This window comes from Limulus polyphemus, unplaced genomic scaffold (assembly GCF_000517525.1).
Source record: "Limulus polyphemus unplaced genomic scaffold, Limulus_polyphemus-2.1.2 Scaffold538, whole genome shotgun sequence".
Taxonomy (NCBI): domain Eukaryota; kingdom Metazoa; phylum Arthropoda; class Merostomata; order Xiphosura; family Limulidae; genus Limulus; species Limulus polyphemus.
This window is the reverse complement of record NW_013666148.1, coordinates 7,574-29,614: the sequence shown is the minus strand read 5'-3', so window position 1 is coordinate 29,614 and position 22,041 is coordinate 7,574. Positions and strand designations below refer to the sequence as shown.

At 32.6% G+C, this 22,041-nt stretch overlaps 1 protein-coding gene across 1 annotated transcript in view; it reads left to right on the top strand.

Annotated features, from left to right (window-relative positions):
* Window positions 1-13,729, top strand: part of LOC106458961 — a 101,229-nt gene extending 87,500 nt beyond the window's left edge. The window contains exons 5-8 of the mRNA XM_022385333.1: window positions 6,198-6,354; window positions 9,818-9,950; window positions 11,649-11,921; window positions 12,533-13,729. Coding sequence (XP_022241041.1) covers window positions 6,198-6,354; window positions 9,818-9,950; window positions 11,649-11,921; window positions 12,533-12,835 — 866 coding nt within the window. The 3' untranslated portion in view covers window positions 12,836-13,729. The remainder of the gene's footprint in view (window positions 1-6,197; window positions 6,355-9,817; window positions 9,951-11,648; window positions 11,922-12,532) is intronic.
* Window positions 13,730-22,041: the final 8,312 nt, after the last annotated feature.

Here is a 22,041-nt window from a genome sequence, read left to right as displayed (position 1 = left end):
CTTTGTCACGCAAGTCCTATTTCAAGTAAAAGAAAAATGTTCGTGTTTAATTTAGCTTCATGTTATTAAGTCAGTAAAAAAAAAAGAATGGAGTAAACAGAAGTTGCCTAATTATGTTAAGCATAGCTTACACTGTACTCATCATTTCTGCAGCTCATATTTTATTGATACTTTTAAAACTTATATTTTAGGTCGATCCTTTTAAAAAGGGGGATTAATAATTACATTTAATCAGAGGAACGTAAGTTTGTTGTAAATCATTATATTCGTCATAACATGATGAATGTGTGTTAGTGATTGTGTAACTCGTGGTGGTTTGCTGAGCTTTGAATGAATATTTTTGATATATATGACTTCAAACCTGAAGTGTCTTATTGCAGAAGCTGTGTATGTGAAGAATTGATTAAGCCTTTCTTATTCTATGTCTATGACTCAATATCAAATTGTACAAATCATTATATATTTTGTAAATGTTTTACATAAAGTTGTTGATTTTTGTTTGCTTAAATGTTCGTACATGCCGAAAAATTAAAGTCAGTGATTCCAAGGTGTCCTTGAGTTACTTGATAAATTTAAAACTCTATGTACAGCAACAAATAGACTATCATAGACACCGCCCTCGCTACAGATCATATAAAAAAGTTTTTGTTTTATAAAACTCGATGGTATTTAAGAAATGATATTATATTACTTTTCTTCTTCCCTATTTTTATTTGTTGTTGTTGTTTTTTTAATTCGTCTTTCTGATATGATTAAGCAGATTTAGTAAAAAAGTAAACCAGCAAGAAAATATAAATAACATAATTTTTTTTAATTGTATTGTCGAGTTGTCGGCTTCGAATATGAAATAAAACTTTGAAAAAAAAAGATTACTAAATCGTTATCGCTTATAAGATAAATATAAGTTTTTATTTAAAAACAAATTGTGGTTTTCACAACTTCTGTGCTTTTGTGCATGTGATTTACTAAACTCAAGTTAAAAGCCAAGATGTATCTTCTCGTTGTGGTATATGCCAAATGAGGAACACGTATATATACTAGAAATAAATCTAGACTGTACATTTTTAATAGAGCATGTTGTTGTCGCACTGCAAAGCATTGTCGAAATAAGGACACTTCTTCGGCACGTTTTTGTTTTTATTTTCGCGAAAACGTCAAAGACTTGTTACCGTGACTAATTGTTAATCATTTCAATGCTGGTATCTAATCTTAAATCTCACTATTAGGTTACTAAAGAGTAGCTCACGAAATGGTGGTGAGTATTGTTCACTAGCTGCCTTCTCTCTAATATATCAGTTCGAAATTAGGGACAGATATAAACAAATACTCTTCGTGTGTCTTCACACAAACATTCAAAAAATAGTTATAATTAGGGATGCACGGGTAGTAAAATTTGGCCGAATACCTGAGCCGGTTGTAAACCGGGACCGAGTTTCTCCCTTCGCCCTCTCCCTAAAATAGAAACAAAAACAAAATTGACGTTTATTACATTTAACCGGATAATCACCAAGAGCACATTCAGGTTTTACTTTCAACTTTCAATAACTAGCATCAACTTCTCAAACCCTAACCCCTATTGTTCTCAAAAACCCACCTTCCCCAAGAATCCACTTCTCGAGCCATGCCTGTTATTTACCCCTATTGTTGTCTGAATTCTCGACTTTCAGCTGGCAGTCAGTCTTTGTTGCTCGAAACACGTTGTTTTGTTTTTTAACTAAACCAATTATTGACTGTAACTTTCAGTACCGTGTTAGTTGCCACAAAGATTAGGGCTTAGATACCTAACTTCTGGCCGGGTACCCGTGCATTCCTAGTTATAATAGACATTTTAGTGAAAAATTATAAGCAGTCTTGTGCACTTATGAGGCTAAAATTCGGAGTTCAATTCCTGCTATCGAACAGCATAGATAGCCCATTGTGCAGCTGTGTGCTTAATAGCACATAAACTTGTAATTTAATAAACATTATTGACAATAACACAAAGAAAACATGACGAAAATTGAAAGGATATATTAAATGGCAGTTTTAGTGATTGGACTTTCAACATAAGAACTAACAACACATAACATTTTTAACGCTTTCAACATAAGAACTAACAGCACATAACACGTTGAACGCTTTCAACATAAGAACTAACAACATATAACACGTTAAACGCTTTCAATATAAGAACTAACAACACTTAACACGTTGAACGCTTTCAACATAAGAACTAACAACACATAACACGTTGAACGCTTTCAGTATAAGAACTAACAACACATAACACGTTGAACGTTTTCAATATAAGAACTAACAACACATAACACGTTGAACGTTTTCAATATAAGAACTAACAACACATAACACGTTGAACGCTTTCAATATAAGAACTAACAACACATAACACGTTGAATGCTTTCAATATAAGAACTAGCAACACATAACACGTTGAACGCTTTTAATATAAGAACCTTACAACACATAACTCGTTGATGCGGACAATTACAGTTAAAATTGATTAAACCGAACTATAATGAGCGAATTTCATGTTAAAATCTATAAAATATTATGCTGATGTCACTGTTTGCAACAACAGAACACTGTAATTAAATATTTTTTCCTCGCAAACACAAAATGGCGTACTCACTTTATCGAGATTTATTAAAACTCACAGCACGTTATTCTGACACCCAGGTAATAAGAGCAGACAAGAAGTAGTACTGGTTTGCCCTTGAGTTAATAACGAGTGAAATCCACTGGAGATACCTAGGCAGTCATATGAGATTTAATGATATTTCAAGTATTAACAACATTCCTTTCCTGTGAGGATTTCCATCCTGTCTGGGTAAAATTCATTAAATAACTAAAAGGATTATAATTATTTTGTAAATTTACCTTAGTGTATGTTTATAAACACAAATGTATAGCGAAGAAACATTCGCAGTTTTTTTGTTGTTGTTGTTGTTGTTGTTTTCTAAATTGTCAGCATATGTTGATGTATGCTTATGTCAAAGTATATTATTGCCAACAGCTGATAACATTATAATGTTAGTTAGGTAAGGAACATATAGCTTCTCTGTTTGGTTGTAAGATAAATAACCTAAGATATATACTAAAGTTTCTCAGGAAACTAGAGTATATTTATGTACATGTAGAATGTTGCAAGTAATAAATGTAAATTACACAACTAGAAAGATGACAAACTTAATCCTTTATTAAGTATTTCGTTAATAAGTTACAATAAAGTGCAATTAGTAAACATTGATTTATGAATAGAAAGTTAATTCTTTGTTATTGTTCTTTACGTTATCACAAATAGCTCATCCCTCTCTTGTATGCTTATAATGGATAACCGAGACTCATAGTAAATACGAGAATGACCATTAACATTAATTTGCAGTAATATGTAAACATTTAAGTCACAAGGAGCAGAGCGAAGTAGAAGAGTCATGTTTGTGTCTTCCCATGCGCGAACATAAAGAAACCCTTTGAAAAGCAGATATTTGGAGAGATATTTATAAAGTTTATTACATGCAGAACAGTTCGTTAGTCAAACAACATACATAACGAATAAAGGTTGCATCTAACAGCATAAAGTAACAAGTAAAATTCAGTTCGTAAGCATATCTTTCGAAAGTTTGCATCATTACGAAATTCAAAGAGGGAGCATGCCCATAGACAAATTATAGCTTTCTCTGGTAACAATAGTACATTACGTATTAAATTTCTTTTTATGTTAATGCTTTTGTTAGCAAAAAGAAAAGCATTGTTCTAGGTTTTGCTTTCGCTTCTGTGTCACAAGTATATTCCACCATCTTCTTTTGTTCTCAGTAAGGTACTATTTCTTTGTTCATTCATCTTCCTAATGAAAGGTTTGTAATTAAGTAACGCTATTGATTTTTTTAAATATGAAAAAGAGTTTTAATTAAGTTAGCATAAATGAATTTCAAAAAAGTATTGGTCTTGTGATAGTTTTTTTTTCTTTTATATTCTTGCAACACAAATACCTCTTGAATAGATGTCGGAGCTGGCAAACTGAGTCCGAATACATATGATTCAAAATGTTTTCTTCGAACCTTGAGCTATGAGTGTGTTATAATACTGACACTCAATCCCTTAACATGGATGGTTGGTGTTAAGGGTGCTGCTGACTGGCTACCTTCCGTTTAGTCAGTAGATCAAAATTAAGTTCAGCGGCAAATAACCTTAGGAGTTTTGCCATAAATACATAATACAAATACCCCCTTGAATGTCCTGGTTGTAGTACTTTCTATATACCAGTTAATTTAGAAACCATCACATATACTTTATTGGGGTATTTTTCTCTAAATAATAAATTCTATACTGCATTATCTTTCGCGAAGTTTATCGTTCCTCTTTTAACTTTAGTTCAATTATTTTTTATGTTTTTAAAGACGTGATGTTCATAAATAAACAAAGCAAAATAAACGAAATGAAAGAAAGCATATCTTGAAGTAAACAATTTTAGATATATTTTCAACATACGATGTATATTGTATTCATTGTGACGCTATGCAATGCTTACAAATTCTAACGTAGAAGTGTGTCAATAATCAAACAATAAAGCACACCTAAATGTTGATACAAAGCGCCACGTTATAAGATCTATGCGAAAAAAAATATCCTGTTATTACTAGAATCTCACGTAAGTTAAATACCTGTAATTGCTTAGTTTATGTGCAAATTTAAGTAGAACCGAGGATTAGAAATGGGGTAATCATACAGCCACACTCTTAGTTTTCTCTATCTAAACAACACTCATTCCTCAGGACGTATAGAGGTTGTATGAATAATAGCATTTATAAGACAATAACCGAAGAAACTAATAAAGTTTCTCAAAATTAATTAACATTAGTAAACAAAAATGCTGAAAAATACTTTAAACTATTAAATGAACAAAATCTTAAAGAAATATGAGCACTCAACGAAACATTATGTTCCATTAACATTTTATTTTTAGGATTTCTTAACATTAATATGAAAAACTCGGCACAATTTTATGATTTCCTTATTGTACCCTGTTTTAAGTTTTACCAAGTTATTTGTCTCATTGATTTATTTTTATTTGTTTCGAGTAAGCACAAAGCTACACAAAGGGCTATCTGTGCTCTGCCCACCACATGTATCGAAACCTGGTTTCTAGCGTTGTAAGTCCGCAGACATACCGCTGTGCCACTGGGGGACTGTCTCATTGAAGTTTGAAAAGAAAAGTTAAAACTTCTTTAAAACACGATTTTCTTTTTACCCTGCATGAAAGCGTCAATTTATAATATATAAAATTCCATAAACAATGCTGCACAGTAAGATGAGTGATTTTGGTTACAAGCCATGCCATAGCTCACTTCTTTGAAACTAAGTTTTAGTTTCGTTTTTAATTGTGGACTATATTATATACATTATTTTAAAAAAGTATTGTTGTAATACAATTTCTGTATTATTTATCTAAAATTCGTATTGAATATCTTATTGTAGTTGTTTGACGTTGACATTTTTTTTACCAAAGTTCAATAATGAAATGCTTTCTTGTGAGCATGTTTTAAATTACATAATACTCTTCTCTGTTAAGTTGATTTATTTAATATCAAATCTTCAGCAAAACATTTTTTAAATATATAAAATGAACATCGCTATTGTGATTCTTACTTTTGTTGTAATACTAATTTTTTAAACTTTTATTACGCTAGTGAAATATAAATTCATCACGGAGAAATAAATGTAGAAAAGACAGTAATGACGACTTTTTATTTCGAAATTCAAATGCACTGAAATAAAGTCTACAAGTTTCGGTTGTTTTTATGTGAACTTTTAAAGATGATTATATGTAGAGTGAGTACTTGTTGATTACAATCCTTATTGTAAAACGAATGTCTCGTACTTGGTCAAAAAGGTATCAGCGAAATTCTTGAAAGTCAAATCAACATAATCTTAAATGTTAACAATTGTTTTGAAGAATGGAATATTATCTTTCTAGCAAAAGAGGGGCATTAAGATTCAAGTTACAGTAACTTAGATATTCATTCAGGTATACATCCCCTGGATCTGGTTTCAAAGTAAATCCACAAAGTGGGTAGGTGGACGTTTTAGTAGTTACGTCTCTCGTTACAGCCTAAAAGCTTATTTTATTTTTTATAAAAAAAGAAACAACTTACGTTATTGATGTGCACTTAGTTTATATCCTTTTTTTTTTTTTGAAGTTCCAGCACCAAATCACAAGACCATATCTGATTACATGGAAGGACTTTTTAATCTAGAGCTGGAGAGAGGTGGACAGCCGACAAGGAAAACGTCCTCAATTCAAGATGAAATGGTCAATCAGACTTCCTCTTCCTGTATATCACATACGTCGGGCAGGTAATGTGTTTATTTGAATCACATAGCCTTAACTGGGTGTATAGGCTATTTGGATTATTTGTAACACATTTCTATATTGTTTTTAGGCTTCAGCTGCTTGAAAATTACGGGGAAACAATATTTTACGTTTGTTTGTATCAAACGAAAAAAAAGTATTTATGGGTATTGTGCGCAATAAGCGTTATAGTTGATAAAGCATAAGCCTAAAACCCATTTCATGTAATTGTCAAAAAAGTTATATGACGTTTGTTATGGTAGTGCCTAATCATTAAAATTAGATGCCTAATGATTTTCCATTTAGCCCAAAATATATTTCAATCATCTCCATCACTCGTTTCCTTCCTACTTAACTGTTGTAAGTTAGCACAACCTTTGTTTATTTTAAAGCTAAAGACCTACTCTTGTATTATTTGAAGCCGTAGAGTTTGATCTAAAATGGTCATGTTTAAGCAGATAAAGGCGTAATCCTAATAACCCATGTGTACACCGAGTGATGCGTAATATGTAGTGGAAATACCTTTATATGTAGTTTACTAGCAAAGTCACTCGGCAGTCTCTAGCTTAAAAAGTGATGCTATAAATTGAGGCGTGAGCCACCCCTTTCCACCATTTTGAGCCGTAATACATGATCCGTTCGTCTGGTGCAAAGATACCCATGATACGCGTGACATTAAAGGTCACATTCGCGGCATGAAAGAGGTAAGATTAAAATGGCTTCCAAACTCGAAGCGTTTGTACGATTGCTTGTCCATTTTAAACTAGAACTCACACTTTTCCTACCAAATTGTGATGACACTAAACAAACACAGACGAACAACTCTGCTTTATATAAAAGAGATAAGCAAACAAAAAATGTATTAAAAGAAGATAGTGACCAAATTTGGAGTCATATGCTAGTAGACTTCAAACTAAATATCGAGCATTATACGAAAGGTTTCTGTGAAAACAAATGCTTCCTCTATTGTTGAGATTCCAATGAATCTCATGTTTTACAATTGTTCAAATTATCGTATATATATTTAATATTGTAATCTCAATAATATCAAGTAACCCACTTCAAATATAATTAGGTACTCCACAGTAACAAGAGTGCTCATTAATAACGACGTTTTACTTTTCCTCGTGCAACCACCACAGTTAATTTGTCTCCCCCCAATCCCTACCAGTGCGATGTTCTCACCTAATCTTCTGTGTGGCGCCACATCTAAAACTATTTGAACATCTAATTACACTAAGAATACACCCTTTTCAACGTCCAGATAACAAATAACGTCCTCGAAAAAGGTCAACAGGTTAATAAAAACAAATTAATCTTAAGTGAATCCATGTTGGATTTATTTTAGGATATCGTATTTCACTGAACAATCTCCTTTTATCAGATTCTCTCGAATGTTTACCATTACAGAATTAAGATTAACTGGTCTGTAATTTCGAGAGCAGTTCTTATCACTCCTCTTTAAAAATAAGAGTAACATTAGCAACTCTCCAATCTTCTGACACCTGCCCACTATTGAACTACCAAAAATGAAGAGTGAGGCCAGCATACTTGATACATGACCTCCTTTAAAACCCTGGAGAAAACCTTGTTTGGTCCTGATGCTTTAGCTATATCTTTCAATCCTCCCACTACCACTGAGGGACTAATGTCTACATCGTTAGTGTCAATTTCAATATTTTCCATAGAATGCTGAGTGTCAGGAATATTGCTAATATCTTCTCCTATAAAACAGAAGTGCAGAAAAACATTTAAAAGCTTAACCATCTCATAACATTCAACAAAAACCTTCTAATCAGCATCCTTTCAGTATCCAATCCCCATTTTAATAATTTATTCACCTTTAACAACAACAAAAAAGTTGCTGTTAATTGTAACATTATCGTTCAGCTGTTTCTCATAAGTCCCTTTTTATTTCCTAATTTGTATTTTAACCAAATACATATCTTTCTAATAATTATGTTCATTTCTTTCCTATCTGTCAATTTAAACTTCTTAAACAGGGGGTGTTTATTCCTGATATTTTCTGTCTTGATTTTAGTAAACAAGTTAGCTCTGATCTTCCCTGTTATCATTTTCCTCTTTTTTTGAGAACATACCTTGCTTGAATTAAAATAATTTTTTTAACTCTCAAATCTGTCTCACATCGCCTTTTAATATATTATCCTAATTCACTAATAATAAACCTTGTCTCACTGCTTCAAAATTGTCTTTCTAGATATCAGGAACTAGTATTTCATTTATATTTTATCCCAACATGTAGTAAAACATCAAACTTAATTTTATGCAGTGATAACTCTAACGTGACTTCAAATTTTGTAACATATCCTTATTACAAGCTAATAATAAATCTAAAATGGCATCCCCTTTGGTTGGCACTCTGACTATTTGGTATAGAAAATCATTTCAAGAATTCTTTCTCGCTCACTGTTTAATTCCATACAATCCTAATCAATTTGTCCAAATGAAGTATTTTACATAATTTCATCAGTATTCTTATCAGTACCAACCTTGATCAATTATTCCCTGGTAAAGATTGCAACCGATAAGTTATCAAACAATAATAACAGGAAATTCGATTAAATTTATTAAGCAAGGTCGGATTAATTAATCCTCAACTAAGAAATAAGACACTGCATATCAAATAATTAATAAGTAAATTCATTTCATGTACCAGGGGAAAATTGGTACGTGAATCGGTGGAATAAGAAACGTTGAATACAAATAACGCTCTTTACTACATTGCTCTGTTAACCTAAGTGGCCACCAACGTGATTCTTGACAACTTCACTCTTAGCTTTGTTTGGAGTTACGCTTGAAACTCCAAGCTGTACTATAATTTCCAAGTCACAGCGTCATTAGCCAAATCCCATTAATAAAAAGCCTCCCAGTGCCTCAGTGGTAAGTTTCTGAACTTACAACTATAAAGATCGGAATTTGATACTCGTTTTGGTCAAAGCACAAATAGTGCATTGTGCAACTTTGTGCTTAAAAAACGTAAAAATAAATTAATTAAAAAGAGGGAAATCACAGGTTATAATATCTGTTAATCATTCCACCAGAATGTCATTGAAAGCTTCTCAATGAATTATCTACCTAGTCAATAAGGTGTGACAATAAACGTTTTGTTGACCAAGCCTATAATCGTGTGTGATATTTCCTAAAGACAAGATTAGTGCAGCATAAGGTTAAGCATGTAAGTGAAACTCGAACGATTTTCTCAATGTTACTGTACAAAAACTTTTGAGTAATTTATATATATGAATAAAAATAAATTAATCTTCTATGTTCTAGAGGTATTCCATTTATGATATATGGACCTAACACGAATATGGTTTCTTTTTTACTGAGGAATAAGTATAAATGCTATAGGCCTAACTTTGAAATTGTATTATTCCGAAATTTTGATATGTACTTGTTTATAGAACAACAATAAAATATATGTATTTAATTATTTTATTAATCCAGAGAAGGAAATGAGTTATCCCTTAACAGTGCCTCTTTTACCACATCTGAATCCAAAGCTAAACTCTTGATTGGATACATTCAAGAGACAGGCCTTGATGACTGGTCTTCGGATAACGAATTAAGCATCAAAAAGGTATTTAGAATCTTCCTCGTGTCAAATTCTAATCATATTATGTGAGTAAATTCTAACCATGTCATACAAGTTTTAGTCAATGATTGGTGTTTAGAGAACATTTTAAAAAGCGAATTTAACATTAGTTATATGGACAGAAGATATGAAGAATGGCTAAAGATCATGATTGGTGATTAATTAAGCCTTTGTGTTTTATATATATATATATATGTGTGTGTGTGTGTGTTATATGAGTAATTAATGTTTCAAACATCCACGGTTCATTAATTGGTTACATTAGGCAACACCACTAATCAATAAAAGTTAAACAATTTTTTTCGATTTTTATGGTTATAGAAAAAAAAGGGAAAGCTTGCCCCTCTTTTGTTGCTGTCGTAGTTCTTTCTGGGTTTAACAAAAATTATATTAAGCAAATTTCATAAAATATAAATCTTCAAACTATGTAGGAAATGCTGTTAACTTATGCCTCAAACTACCAAAAATATGTAATTCAGTTTTAAGGGGAAAAAATATGTAATTCAGTTTTAAGGGAAAGTATGTTGTTAGTGCAAATAAATAATTACTATGCTTCATGATATGAAGGAAGTTAGTGTTCATTATTTGATTGTGGAAATAATCGTGTCTTACATCAAGTACTTTTAACTCGATTCCTCCGTATTAATAGATGGCCCATCAATTTATTTGTTGTTTGTAACTTGGTGAATCCTTATAGAAATAAAATAATTAAATTGTAGCAGCCGACTGTTAATTCCAAAAGATAATTTGCCAAACTTCACTTCTTTGAGGATTTGTTTAATCACGATTCCAATTGTGTTCACTTTGACACAACTACATAACTTAAATCACACATGGATAAAATTATGTCCTCATTGATTTAAGTTTACGCTAAAGCTTTAATCTAACTCGTTAATTGCTTTAAATTCTGACTTACACTAACTCTCTTAACTCTTTGCAAAATCTATATCGATTTGCTGAGACTTTCCTGATTTCTAAGGACACTAGTAGCATCTTCGATATACGAACTTTTATACAGAACCTAATCAAGTTTCTGAGATGTATTGTAACATGGTCAATAAGTCTAACGTTATTCTTGTACTTTAGAAAAACCCTGAGGTCGTCCATTTCTATACACAATTACATAAACAATTACTGCCACCAAACAAACTTTTAACACAAAATTATTAAGAACGAGACATTAAGTAACAAATATTTATACCACAGATTAAACCAATGTATTTAAGAGCTTATTAAAACAAACATTAAAAAAAAACATATGAACGCTGCTACAAGACATTGCTTTTCTTATTTAATTGTGGGCCCCCCCAGTGGCGCAGCGGTATGTCTTCGGACTTACAACGCTAGAATCCGGGTTTCGATACCCGTGGTGGGCAGAGCACAGATAGCCCATTGTGTAGCTTTGTGCTTAACTTCAAACAAACAAACTAATTTAATTGTGGATCATTAGGATATTAAAATACATAGCGAAAGGTTCAAAACAACAATTGGACGTTTTAAAATAAAAATTTTTTCGTCATAATAAACACGAAAAACTGTTGGGTACCACTGTATTTTGTATAAACATTTTCATACAGTAGTTGAAAATTATAATTGTTTATTTTTATTCATATATATGTATATATTTAAATCTTCTTTATATTAGTAGAAAAACTTATACTTGAAGTTTGGACATGTTTTCAGGCAGAATTAATAGCTAGTATAGACCGGAAACTGGAATGCCTTCGATTAGAGCACACTGCCCTTCGGGAAGAAATGGTCCAGAACGAGGTTCTTGGAAAAGAAGTGACGTCACGAGTAGAACAGTTGGTTAAACCGAACGAATTTGAAAAATATCGACTACACATTGAAGAACTTGAGAAAATAATCAATTTGTTGCTGTCATTGTCAGGAAGGCTTGCACGAGCTCAGAACGCCCTTTTTTCTTTATCTATAGAAGCTGGAGAGGAAGAAAAGGTCAGCAAGGTTATTGATATACTGTGATAATATTTTTGTATTTTTTTATAAAAATTTAGTAAAACCTCACTGTTGGTTTTTTGTTCTATATTATCGGCCACTACAGAACCATAATATCGTTTGATCCAAGTGGTATAACTAACAATACATTTACAATCTGTAATACATATGTTCTATAGCTCTGCCTCTCAAACGATCAGTCCACATTCGAAATAACTTTCCAATATGTTAAAGAGTATCATTACACTCAACACTAAAACAATCTACTTAAATCAGTTGACACGAAGTGTCGTCTAGTCAGTCAGGTTGGCCACATAACTAGTGTATCTCAACTGTGTGCTACTTGCTGTGTCTTTCAGAGAATTTTTAAAATCGATATCACGTTACATCCTTTATACTAGTATTGTTCATGAATGTCGGAACTCGAAGTAGAATAAACAAGTAATGCATGTGATTTCATAAGATATTCGCCGTGAAGTTTACATTATTTCATAACAGTCGAGAACACCTGTTTGATTTTATTTTTTACCAGATAATTCTGTTTACTTAAAACAGTCTGATATTTGAAACTTGGGCTGTATCATTGTTTCGTTTTTGTTTTTTTTTCATAGAGAATTCTTCAAGAAAAGTACGACAAACTGGTTGGACAACACGAAGAAGCTCGACGGCTAAAAGAAAGTATTGACAAACGCAGCCACCAGGTGTCGACATTTCTTCATCGCTATTTATCTAGTGAGGAATACGCTGATTACGATCATTTCGTGAAAATGAAATCCAAGCTTCTAATGGACGCTCGGAAGATAAGTGAGAAGATTAAACTTGGCGAGGAACAACTCGCAGCGCTACAGAATAATGTGAACTTTGAAATTTGGAAACAAGCTCAGACAAAGACGCAAGTTTTACCTGGGACCTAAGACTTTTGAACTACCGCATGTAATTAAGATTGTACAGTAGTGGTCTTACTATTTGGCTTCGATTCTGCGGGTTACAGGATTGCCAAACATCAATCACAACAGCGCCATCTGGTTGATTGTGCTGATCAACATGAAGTACGGCTTGTTTGTTTTGTTTTTATTTCTTTCATTTCCCGACGAATATCTTTCTTTGAAGACCTTGAGATATGAAAGTTATTAGCAATTGGTGATTCTGATTTTCAAATATAATTTGCTTGAAGTAAAAATGAAAGTTTTTAAATTATTTAATAAACAATTGGTTTAAAGTAACGTGTGAAAAGTTTCAAGAGGATAGATATCTTGGTCCTGTTAATTTATTCATTTTTCTCGCGTCTAATTTACTGACCAGGAATCTTTAGTCGTCATCGTCGTATTGTTAACGTCACTTACTATCTGAGCGTTACTTGGTAAAAATCAGTAACATAATCACACTTCACGAATGATATGAAATAAAGGTTGTTTTTTTTTAATTGAATTTCTTATTGTTTTTAACGTTGCTTGTAACTTCTCAAAGACCGTTAAAAACTTTAGGAAAGAAAAACGAAGTGTTTAACAGAAGTTTGAGAAGACACTATATTGTGTAACCCAGAGGGTCGTAAGGTGACCACAATCAGTATTTTTGTAGAATGGGCAAGTATATAGTGCCAGTGAAGGCATATCATGTTATCAGATATTATTGTTGTTTTTTGTGTGTAACTAAGCCTTGGCTTTGCCATATATGTTTATCTAGAAACTTTAGGAAAATAAAAATGTTCCTTTTGTCTTGTCGAGTGAAGAGTAAAGTTAAGCACCCCTCCAGAGGACATGTAATTTGTGATATATATGCTTGTAGACATAAATAAATATTAAAAACGACACCATATTTGTTTTATGTGGTTGTACATTTTTATGTGTTTTTTTTTTTTTTCGTCCTTCGTTTAAAACTCTTCAATAGCAAAATTTGTTTCAACCGTGTAATAAAAAATTATTGTCAAGTACTTCCGGTATGGTTATGGCGATCGGATATTAATGTTGTCATGTTTTTTGTAGCCTGTACAAGTACCTAAGTCTAATTATTAATTAGTTACGTTTTGTTTTTATTCATTTATTTAAGATATAAAAAAATAAATTAAATTAAAATTAGTTACTAATCAATAATTAGAATTAGATGACGGTATAGACTAAAATATGGCAACTTTTCGTTTGTGTAACTGGACAATGACTACGTGACCAAAGCATGATAGGACTTCACTAAACGAAGACCCAACGTAATCCTACTTATTTCACAAGGTTATTCTCACCAAGAACTAACTTCGCTTAAAATTACAAGATGTTTAGAAAATTTCCTAAGACATTTATGTACAAAAATAAATGATTTTGCTACACAATTTATGGACAACTACTATACTATTTGCCTCCCCCTCCCCAGTGGCTCAGTGTTAAGTGTAAGGACTTATAACGCTTTCAATACCCCCGGTGGGCGCAGCACAGATAGCACATTGGGTAGCTCTGTTTTTAACAACAAAGCAAGCAACTTTACTTCAATTCTAAGTCTTTCCAAAACTTCACAGAATGACATGCCATACCATACTCAGTCGAGTTTAATTAACAGAAATGGAAACCTGGGTTTTCGTCTCCTATATCTTTACATATAACTAGCGTGAGAGACAACCCGTTTAAAGAATTGTCTATCAAGTGGGCCAGTAAAGGTCAGTAAGACATACAGATATTATAAAGAGCTTGATTTATGATATCTATAGACCAAAACAATAGAAGAGCTTGCTAAGGTGAACCTCGAGCGTAAACATAATTTATATTCATTAAATAATTGGTCATAAATCCTAGACATTCTAGGCCACTCTTGTGCACATTTCCTTGTGTGTGATAAGAGGCACACGCCATAATACACAGTAACAGTGGCTATGTTTCAAGTTTATTCAAATAGACGTACAATGCACTGTATAATAATCTGGTATTAAAAGCTCGGTAATGATCACACTTCTGATCATTTTGATAAAAACCTGAATAAGAAATTCCTTGTTTTATTTTTACACACGTTTTAAATTTCAGGTTTAAATTGCCTAATATCAAAAGATGTTAGCTGATTAGCCAACTCAAAGAAATTCACGCGTTGGGAATCCCACTCATTGTTCTGATTGTTTAGTATCCAATGTAATTAGCTGGAAATCTACAAATACAGGTTGTCCGAAACGTCTGGAACCATAGGCTATTTTCAACTTTTCTTAATTTCAAATACGTGACTGATTATGGCGACATCAGAACATGAGAATGTCGAGTGAATCCTGGTGTTAATCCAAACTTGTTTCGTATTACAAAGACAGCATGAGGAACACATTCTGTAAAATTCATTGAAGTGTCTATGGTTCCATACTTTTTGGACACCCTGTATTCTGCTACTTTGTGAGGCCCCCAAGTGCTTCAGTAGTAAGTATGAGGGCTTATAACGCTAAAACTCAGGTTTTGATACCCGCGATGATCAGAGTAAAGATAGCCGATTGTTGTCTGCTTTATGGTTAACAACAAACAAAAAGCATGAAATTGTAGTTGTTTCATGTAATTTTACAATAAAAGCATAAAGAAGGCCACCATGTAAAAAGGAATTGCACATAAGTGAAACCACACAAGAAAAAACATGACTTTCTTTTTGTAACAGTATATTAGCTGTTACTTTTTGTTGATGCAAACTATGAGTTTCCCATCAAGAAAAAGATACATATTAACCGTGTAATCGGAAGTTTCTTTACATAATATTACATGAAGATGATAAACATAAAAGAGAAGCGCATCTTGAAAAGCGATAGTAAAAAAAGAAACAGCGTTGTGGGTTAAGGTCAACCTCAAAACATTTTATGACATATTCTGAAGTTATTCCATCAGGCTAATTGTCAGTTGCTACACTTGAGGTTGAATTTCTTCCAGATGCGAGCTGAGTCCGAAGCCATAAACAGAACAAGATATAAAATGAGTGGATTTGGTATTGTAGAAGAAATACTTCTAGAATTGTTTCTATAACGATTGTTTGGTAAAGAAAATGACCTTAGACAACCTGAAAAACGGTCAATTTATTAAACGAGCTGCAATTACAAACCTTTCATTTTCTTATACTTTCTATACTTTTATTTCTCCTAAAAACATCTATAGTTTAAGATGTTTCCTACCTCTGTTTGTTATATTTTATCATCAGACTAGTGGTCACATGGTGATGAAAATGTAATTTTAGTGGTAAAAACAAATGCGTCTTAACTAACCTTTTTTAGGGCTTGGTGTTTAAACCGAACAGTGGCAAGTTAGGCTCTAAGAGACAAGAAGCTGGTGAACACCACAAGTCCGAAAAGAGTTTATCCTCGACCGTAGTTAGCTTTCCCAATTTTCGTATTCCTATGTTCCCTTTATAATAAATATTACATTTTTGAACATGGACATGTGTTGTTTGAAAGCAGAGCAAGAGGGAAGGTGGTATATACCACAATTGGTCTTTTTAATACCTCAGTTTTACCTTAAAAACTTGTTTGAAAGCAGAGCAAGAGGAAAGGCGATACATAACACAATTGGTCTTTTTTAATACCTCAGTTTTACCTTAAAAACTTGTTTGAAAGTAAAGCAAGAGGGAAGGTGGTATATACCACAATTGGTCTTTTTAATACCTCAGTTTTACCTTAAAAACTTGTTTGAAAGCAGAGCAAGAGGAAAGGCGATACATAACACAATTGGTCTTTTTTAATACCTCAGTTTTACCTTAAAAACTTGTTTGAAAGCAGAGCAAGAGGAAAGGCGATACATAACACAACTGGTCTTTTTTAATACCTCAGTTTTACCTTAAAAACTTGTTTGAAAGTAGAGCAAGAGGGAAGGTGGTATATACCACAATTGGTCTTTTTAATACCTCAGTTTTACCTTAAAAACTTGTTTGAAAGTAAAGCAAAAGGGAAGGCGGTATATACCACAGTTGGTCTTTTTAATATATCAGTTTTACCTTTAAAAACTTTACTAACGATCTTCTTCACAGGTCAAATTTAATTTTAATATTACAAGTGAATGTGCTTTATAAATAGAAAATATATCTAAAAGGAAATCCATGTTGTTGTCACAGTAGTTGAAATACATTGATGAAACTGAAATGTTCCGAATGGTATGACAAAAGGGGTGAAGATGACAAAAGCATTTGCGAATTACATAAAAAAAACTTTTTTAAGTAACTTAAGTTTTGGAAACGTTTTATTGCGTGCAATTTAAAAAAAATCTTAACAGAATTGTAATATCTAAAGGATTTGATCGCAGTGATATAGTTTACATTACCTATTTGACAATAGTTCATTATGAAAATAATGTTTTTTCAAATGCATTTTACTTGCCTAAACGTATGAGTATCGAAAGTTATTTAGTTGGACTTCAAGTTATTTCTGCTCCTCGGAATGTGCTAGCCATCCTGGACCTACGTGCTAAAAATGTTCAAGCTACCCTAGACCTACGCCCTCATTTTTTCCTATACGTCATGTGCAGGGTAGGCTTTTGGCAATTTGGGTGTTCACTTCAGCAGTATAATGGTGTTGAAGAAGTAATCCTTGACTATTTTATCAAAGTAAAAATTTTGACCTTGGGACGTGGTTTGTACAGAATAATTACTGACTACGGAAAAGGTCTAACTCTATTTTTTTTGTATTTATATGGTCCAACATGGAACGATTTCAAAAGGTGTCTCAAAAAAAGAAGGATCCATCATACACATGTTGTATTCCGAACTTAGTAGTATTGTTAGAATCTTATGTTGAGATTCCTTGAGCCGATAGTAGTTGGTGTAGTCCATGTATTTTCTCTAATAGGCATAGAAGCGAATTAAAGAAATCACTTGGCTATGGAACGTGATGATATAAAAATAATTACAATATTGATTTCTAAAGCATACTCGTTTTACTCTGCTGTTATCTCTAAAATAGAGGCGAGATTTTTATTGAGAAATCTTGAATTTCAAAAATTACGATCTTTTCACCTATTCCTTGCCATCTAAATTGAAATACATCACTCCTAGTGACAGAGAGCCCGAAGCTATGGGAGTTGAATAGACTCAACATTAACTAGACAGTACAATAAAGAAGATGATTTGCAGATAGGTGTGAAGCAAACGATACAGTTTGAAAACGAGATTATCATTACTGGAGTAGTGTTGTGATAAAGGAAACACTTATGGTAATCTCAGGTATTTTGACGCAAAATAACAGGGGGTATCAGCAGAAAATGCATTACAGAATAAAACCGAATTCTCTGAGCCTGAATGAGTTTGAGAATACGAGAGACTAGGCACAAAATAATACACAATTAAGCGCTCTTTATTCACTATTTACACCAAAACGCGTGAATGCACATGGGACAGCACTTTTATTGGAAACAGATGGTTGTTAAAGTTAAAACTGAATTGTACTGTGCTGTACTTTGCTGTAGGGTTAGACTTCTACAGAAAACAGTTAATGTACTGGATAGGATTATCCAACTATTCGAACAAGAAGATAAAATAGCAAAATTAAAACCTTCCAAAACTACTATTCAAGACAAATAACAGTGAAAATAGGAATATGATAAATGTCCACCCAAAAGTAATGGGTGGTCATCGTCCACCCTCGAATTTAACAGTACTATGTTGTAAAAAAGTAACTGTAAAACTGTTACAAACTGAGGAAACCTAGCATTATATATATACACTGAAAATCAATGCTAGTTTTCCATGAGTGCATACGCTACCCACGTGACCTTTGGTTATTCCCCCTGAAACATAAAGGTTATACTCTCGAGATTTCACAAGGCCTGCTAGTGGAAAAGGTCACTGTCTACACTTACACAATACACAACCTTACAGAAACATTTCTCACGGGAATACAAATATGATGCCTTAGAAGAATGACGCAGACTGATAGGTAATTAGAACGAAAGGAATTTAGTAAGTTTATTAACCGACTTTCTATATTAAAACAATAATGTAGCAAACACATGGTATGTCTGCATACCACACAGTGTCGCGTTATACAGACACCAATTGTTTCAAATCATACTCAGCTCGCAAGAATAAATTTTTGCAGAAAAACAGGGTCAGAAAGCACAAATCTCAAAGAGCCTGATGATATAGTGAGACCAATAAAACTCTACGTGAAGTCATTCAAAAGAACGCATTTACAGTGACAAACAATGCACAATAGTGCCAAAACCAGCTTAGAACTGTTGAAGGACCAAAAGACTTATGAGAGAAAGTAACAACTGTTGAGTTGTCAAGCTAACCCGTTGGTAAGGGGAAGAAAAAAACTGCAACGTTTTGTAATTTTATATTTTCTTATATATATCTTCTCTCAGTCACGTTGGGATATTTGTGAACTTAAAAAGTTGTAACAAATTAATTAATTAGGTCTTACTCCTCGCAGTCATCTTGCTTGAAAATAAATTTGTTTGTTTTATTTTAGTTAACGTTTGTCTTGAATTCTATATTCTTAATATAATTTTTTAATGTGGGACAAATAGAGCCTTCAGGGACTGGGTGGCAGTACGTTATCTGTTCTTCATCTTCGTTAGGATCAAGCAAGAAAACTTAATGTCAATATCTGTTCTTCATCTTCGTTAGGATCAAGCAAGAAACTTAATGTCAGTATCTGTTTTTCATCCTCGTTAGGATCAAGCAAGAAAACTTAATGTTTTTCATCTTCGTTAGGATCAAGGAAGAAAGGAAGGGTGGAAGCAACTCTTCGTTTTGGATAAGAATTTTTTTTGCGTGTTGTCATTAATTATCTATTAATAATTCACAAGAAGCAATCTGATCATTTTAATGCTGCACAAACTTAATGGCAAAGCTAATAGAATAGAGATTGACTTTGATCACTGTTTTATTACATCCTCAATCTTTTTGAAGATTTCCTTTAGTTAATAGATATTAGACGGTTACCATATAACTCTATATACTTCTTTCTTTGTAGCTGTTGGAAATATGTCTTGATATTCAATAAGCAGGCCTAGAAAATTTTTGTGTTCGTTCTTGTTCGTTTGGAGTTATTCACACTTTTTGTCTTTCATGAATTTTATCTTCTAGTGAATAAGAATTTCCATTGTTGCACACTAAGTAGCTTTATGTTCATTATTGTTCTAAATTATACGGTCTGTCAAATTTGATCTAAAAGTGGTTCAGCTTGCCTAATATGTACTCTGGTACCTTTATACGCAACTTCTCATAGTTTTTATCTATTTTTTGACATTAAGTTTTCTTGCTTAATCCTAACGAAGATGAAGAACAGATATTGACATTAAGTTTTCTTCTTGATCCTAACGAAAATGAAGAACAGATATTGACATAAGAAGGTAAACATAAACAATAACAACAAAACAATCCATTTACAGTAGTTAATTTTTTCGGCCCATCTAACTTAGCCCGATGTATATACAAGTATGGTAATTCAAATACCACCCTTTACATTAGTTGTCCGCCGGTGGGTCAGCAGTAAGTCTACGGAATTACAACGCTAGAAAAACAGGGTTCGATTCTCCACGGTGAGGAGGGCACAGATAGCCCATTGTAAAGCTTCGCGATTTAACAAGTAGTTTTTATAGTTACATTAGTTACATAAATGATCTTATATGATTGAATCAGGATAACTACAAAAAATAAGAAAGTTTGTTTCTTTTTAATTATGCACAGAGCTACACAAGGGCTACCTGTGCTCTGGCCACCACGGGTATCGAAACCCGGTTTCTAGTGTTGTAAGTCCGCAGACATACCGCTATGCCACTGGGAGGGCGAATAAGAAAGTAAAAACGTATCATACTAAGTAGAAAAAAAAAATGAAATCAAATGTTTTTATACCAAATCATCTACTAGACTGTGATAGAAAATGAGAATGTTAAGGAGAAAATGGAACATAGTATTGTTGAATGTTCTTGAATGTTTCTTAAACGTTTGTAATAGAGCAAAGCCGCATTGGGCTATCTGTTGTGTCCACCGCGAGGAATCGAACCCCGGATTTTAGTGTTGTGAGTTCCCATCGGGGGACATTTAATAATATGGATGCTTTACAGAGTGCGGATAGCTTTAACTTTTATCACACAAGACATAGTATAATTGTTATCAGCAGAAACCAAATTATATGTTAAGAGTATCTTAAATTTGACACATACACACACACACGCGCGTTCTTTCTAAATATGTTACATGGTTGGCGTTGAAATCAAAGTTTCTATATTTCTCTATAAATGTTTCATTAACAACACTATCTGCCGTCAAAAGTGTATCCAACAATAGATTTAATCATGTTTTACCAGAGATAGTGTTACATCCAATAACTATCAGTAGGATAATTTTAGGTTTTACCATTTACTGAAAGTAACAAGAGTCAATTCAGATTTCTTACGGAATTAACTGTACAATTATATTCTATATATATTTCAAAATCTCAACAGAACTAAGGACCGTAAAACTGTAATTTAAACAAGAAATATTCGTTCGCTTCCTTCCCAACAACTAAGAAAAGGTATAAATAAAAGTAGTGCCAATCCGCTGACGATGACATTCGAAATAAAGTTAAAAACAATATGGAAATTGTGATATGCAAGTTACTCTGTATATAATTGTATTTTTCACTATTAATATAGTCATTATATACTTCTATTTTTCTTCCCAGAAGTAATATTTAGTTTTACATTAGTGATACAATTAAAGCAGAAAATAGGTAAGTACAGAAAGTGCATAGAGTTATTGTAGTAAATTTATTCACATAATAGAAACAGGACCAAACTTATCCCTATCTTTTAATCACTTTAACAAGGATGAAAACAACTACATTTTGATTAATAAACGGATAACAGTCTCTCAACTGTCAGTTTTGATACATTTCAAACAGGGTCGTAACTGATTTCTTTTTTGATTCAACTAACTAAATCTTACATCTTATAAGTTTTATATGATACTAATCCTCTTTTATGCTAAGTTAAGTTAATAAAAGCTTGATTGGTTTAGGACCTAAAACCTTAATAGATTCCGTTATACAACATAATCTTGACAAGGTCTTAAGTCCAAGAACCTTTAAACAAAAACAACGTGTAACCTATTAATCCCAAAACTATATAAAGCAAAGAAAATGATGATATGATGATCGAAGAGATTAACCTAGATAAAGATAAGCCAATTAGTTATTCTTTTCAGG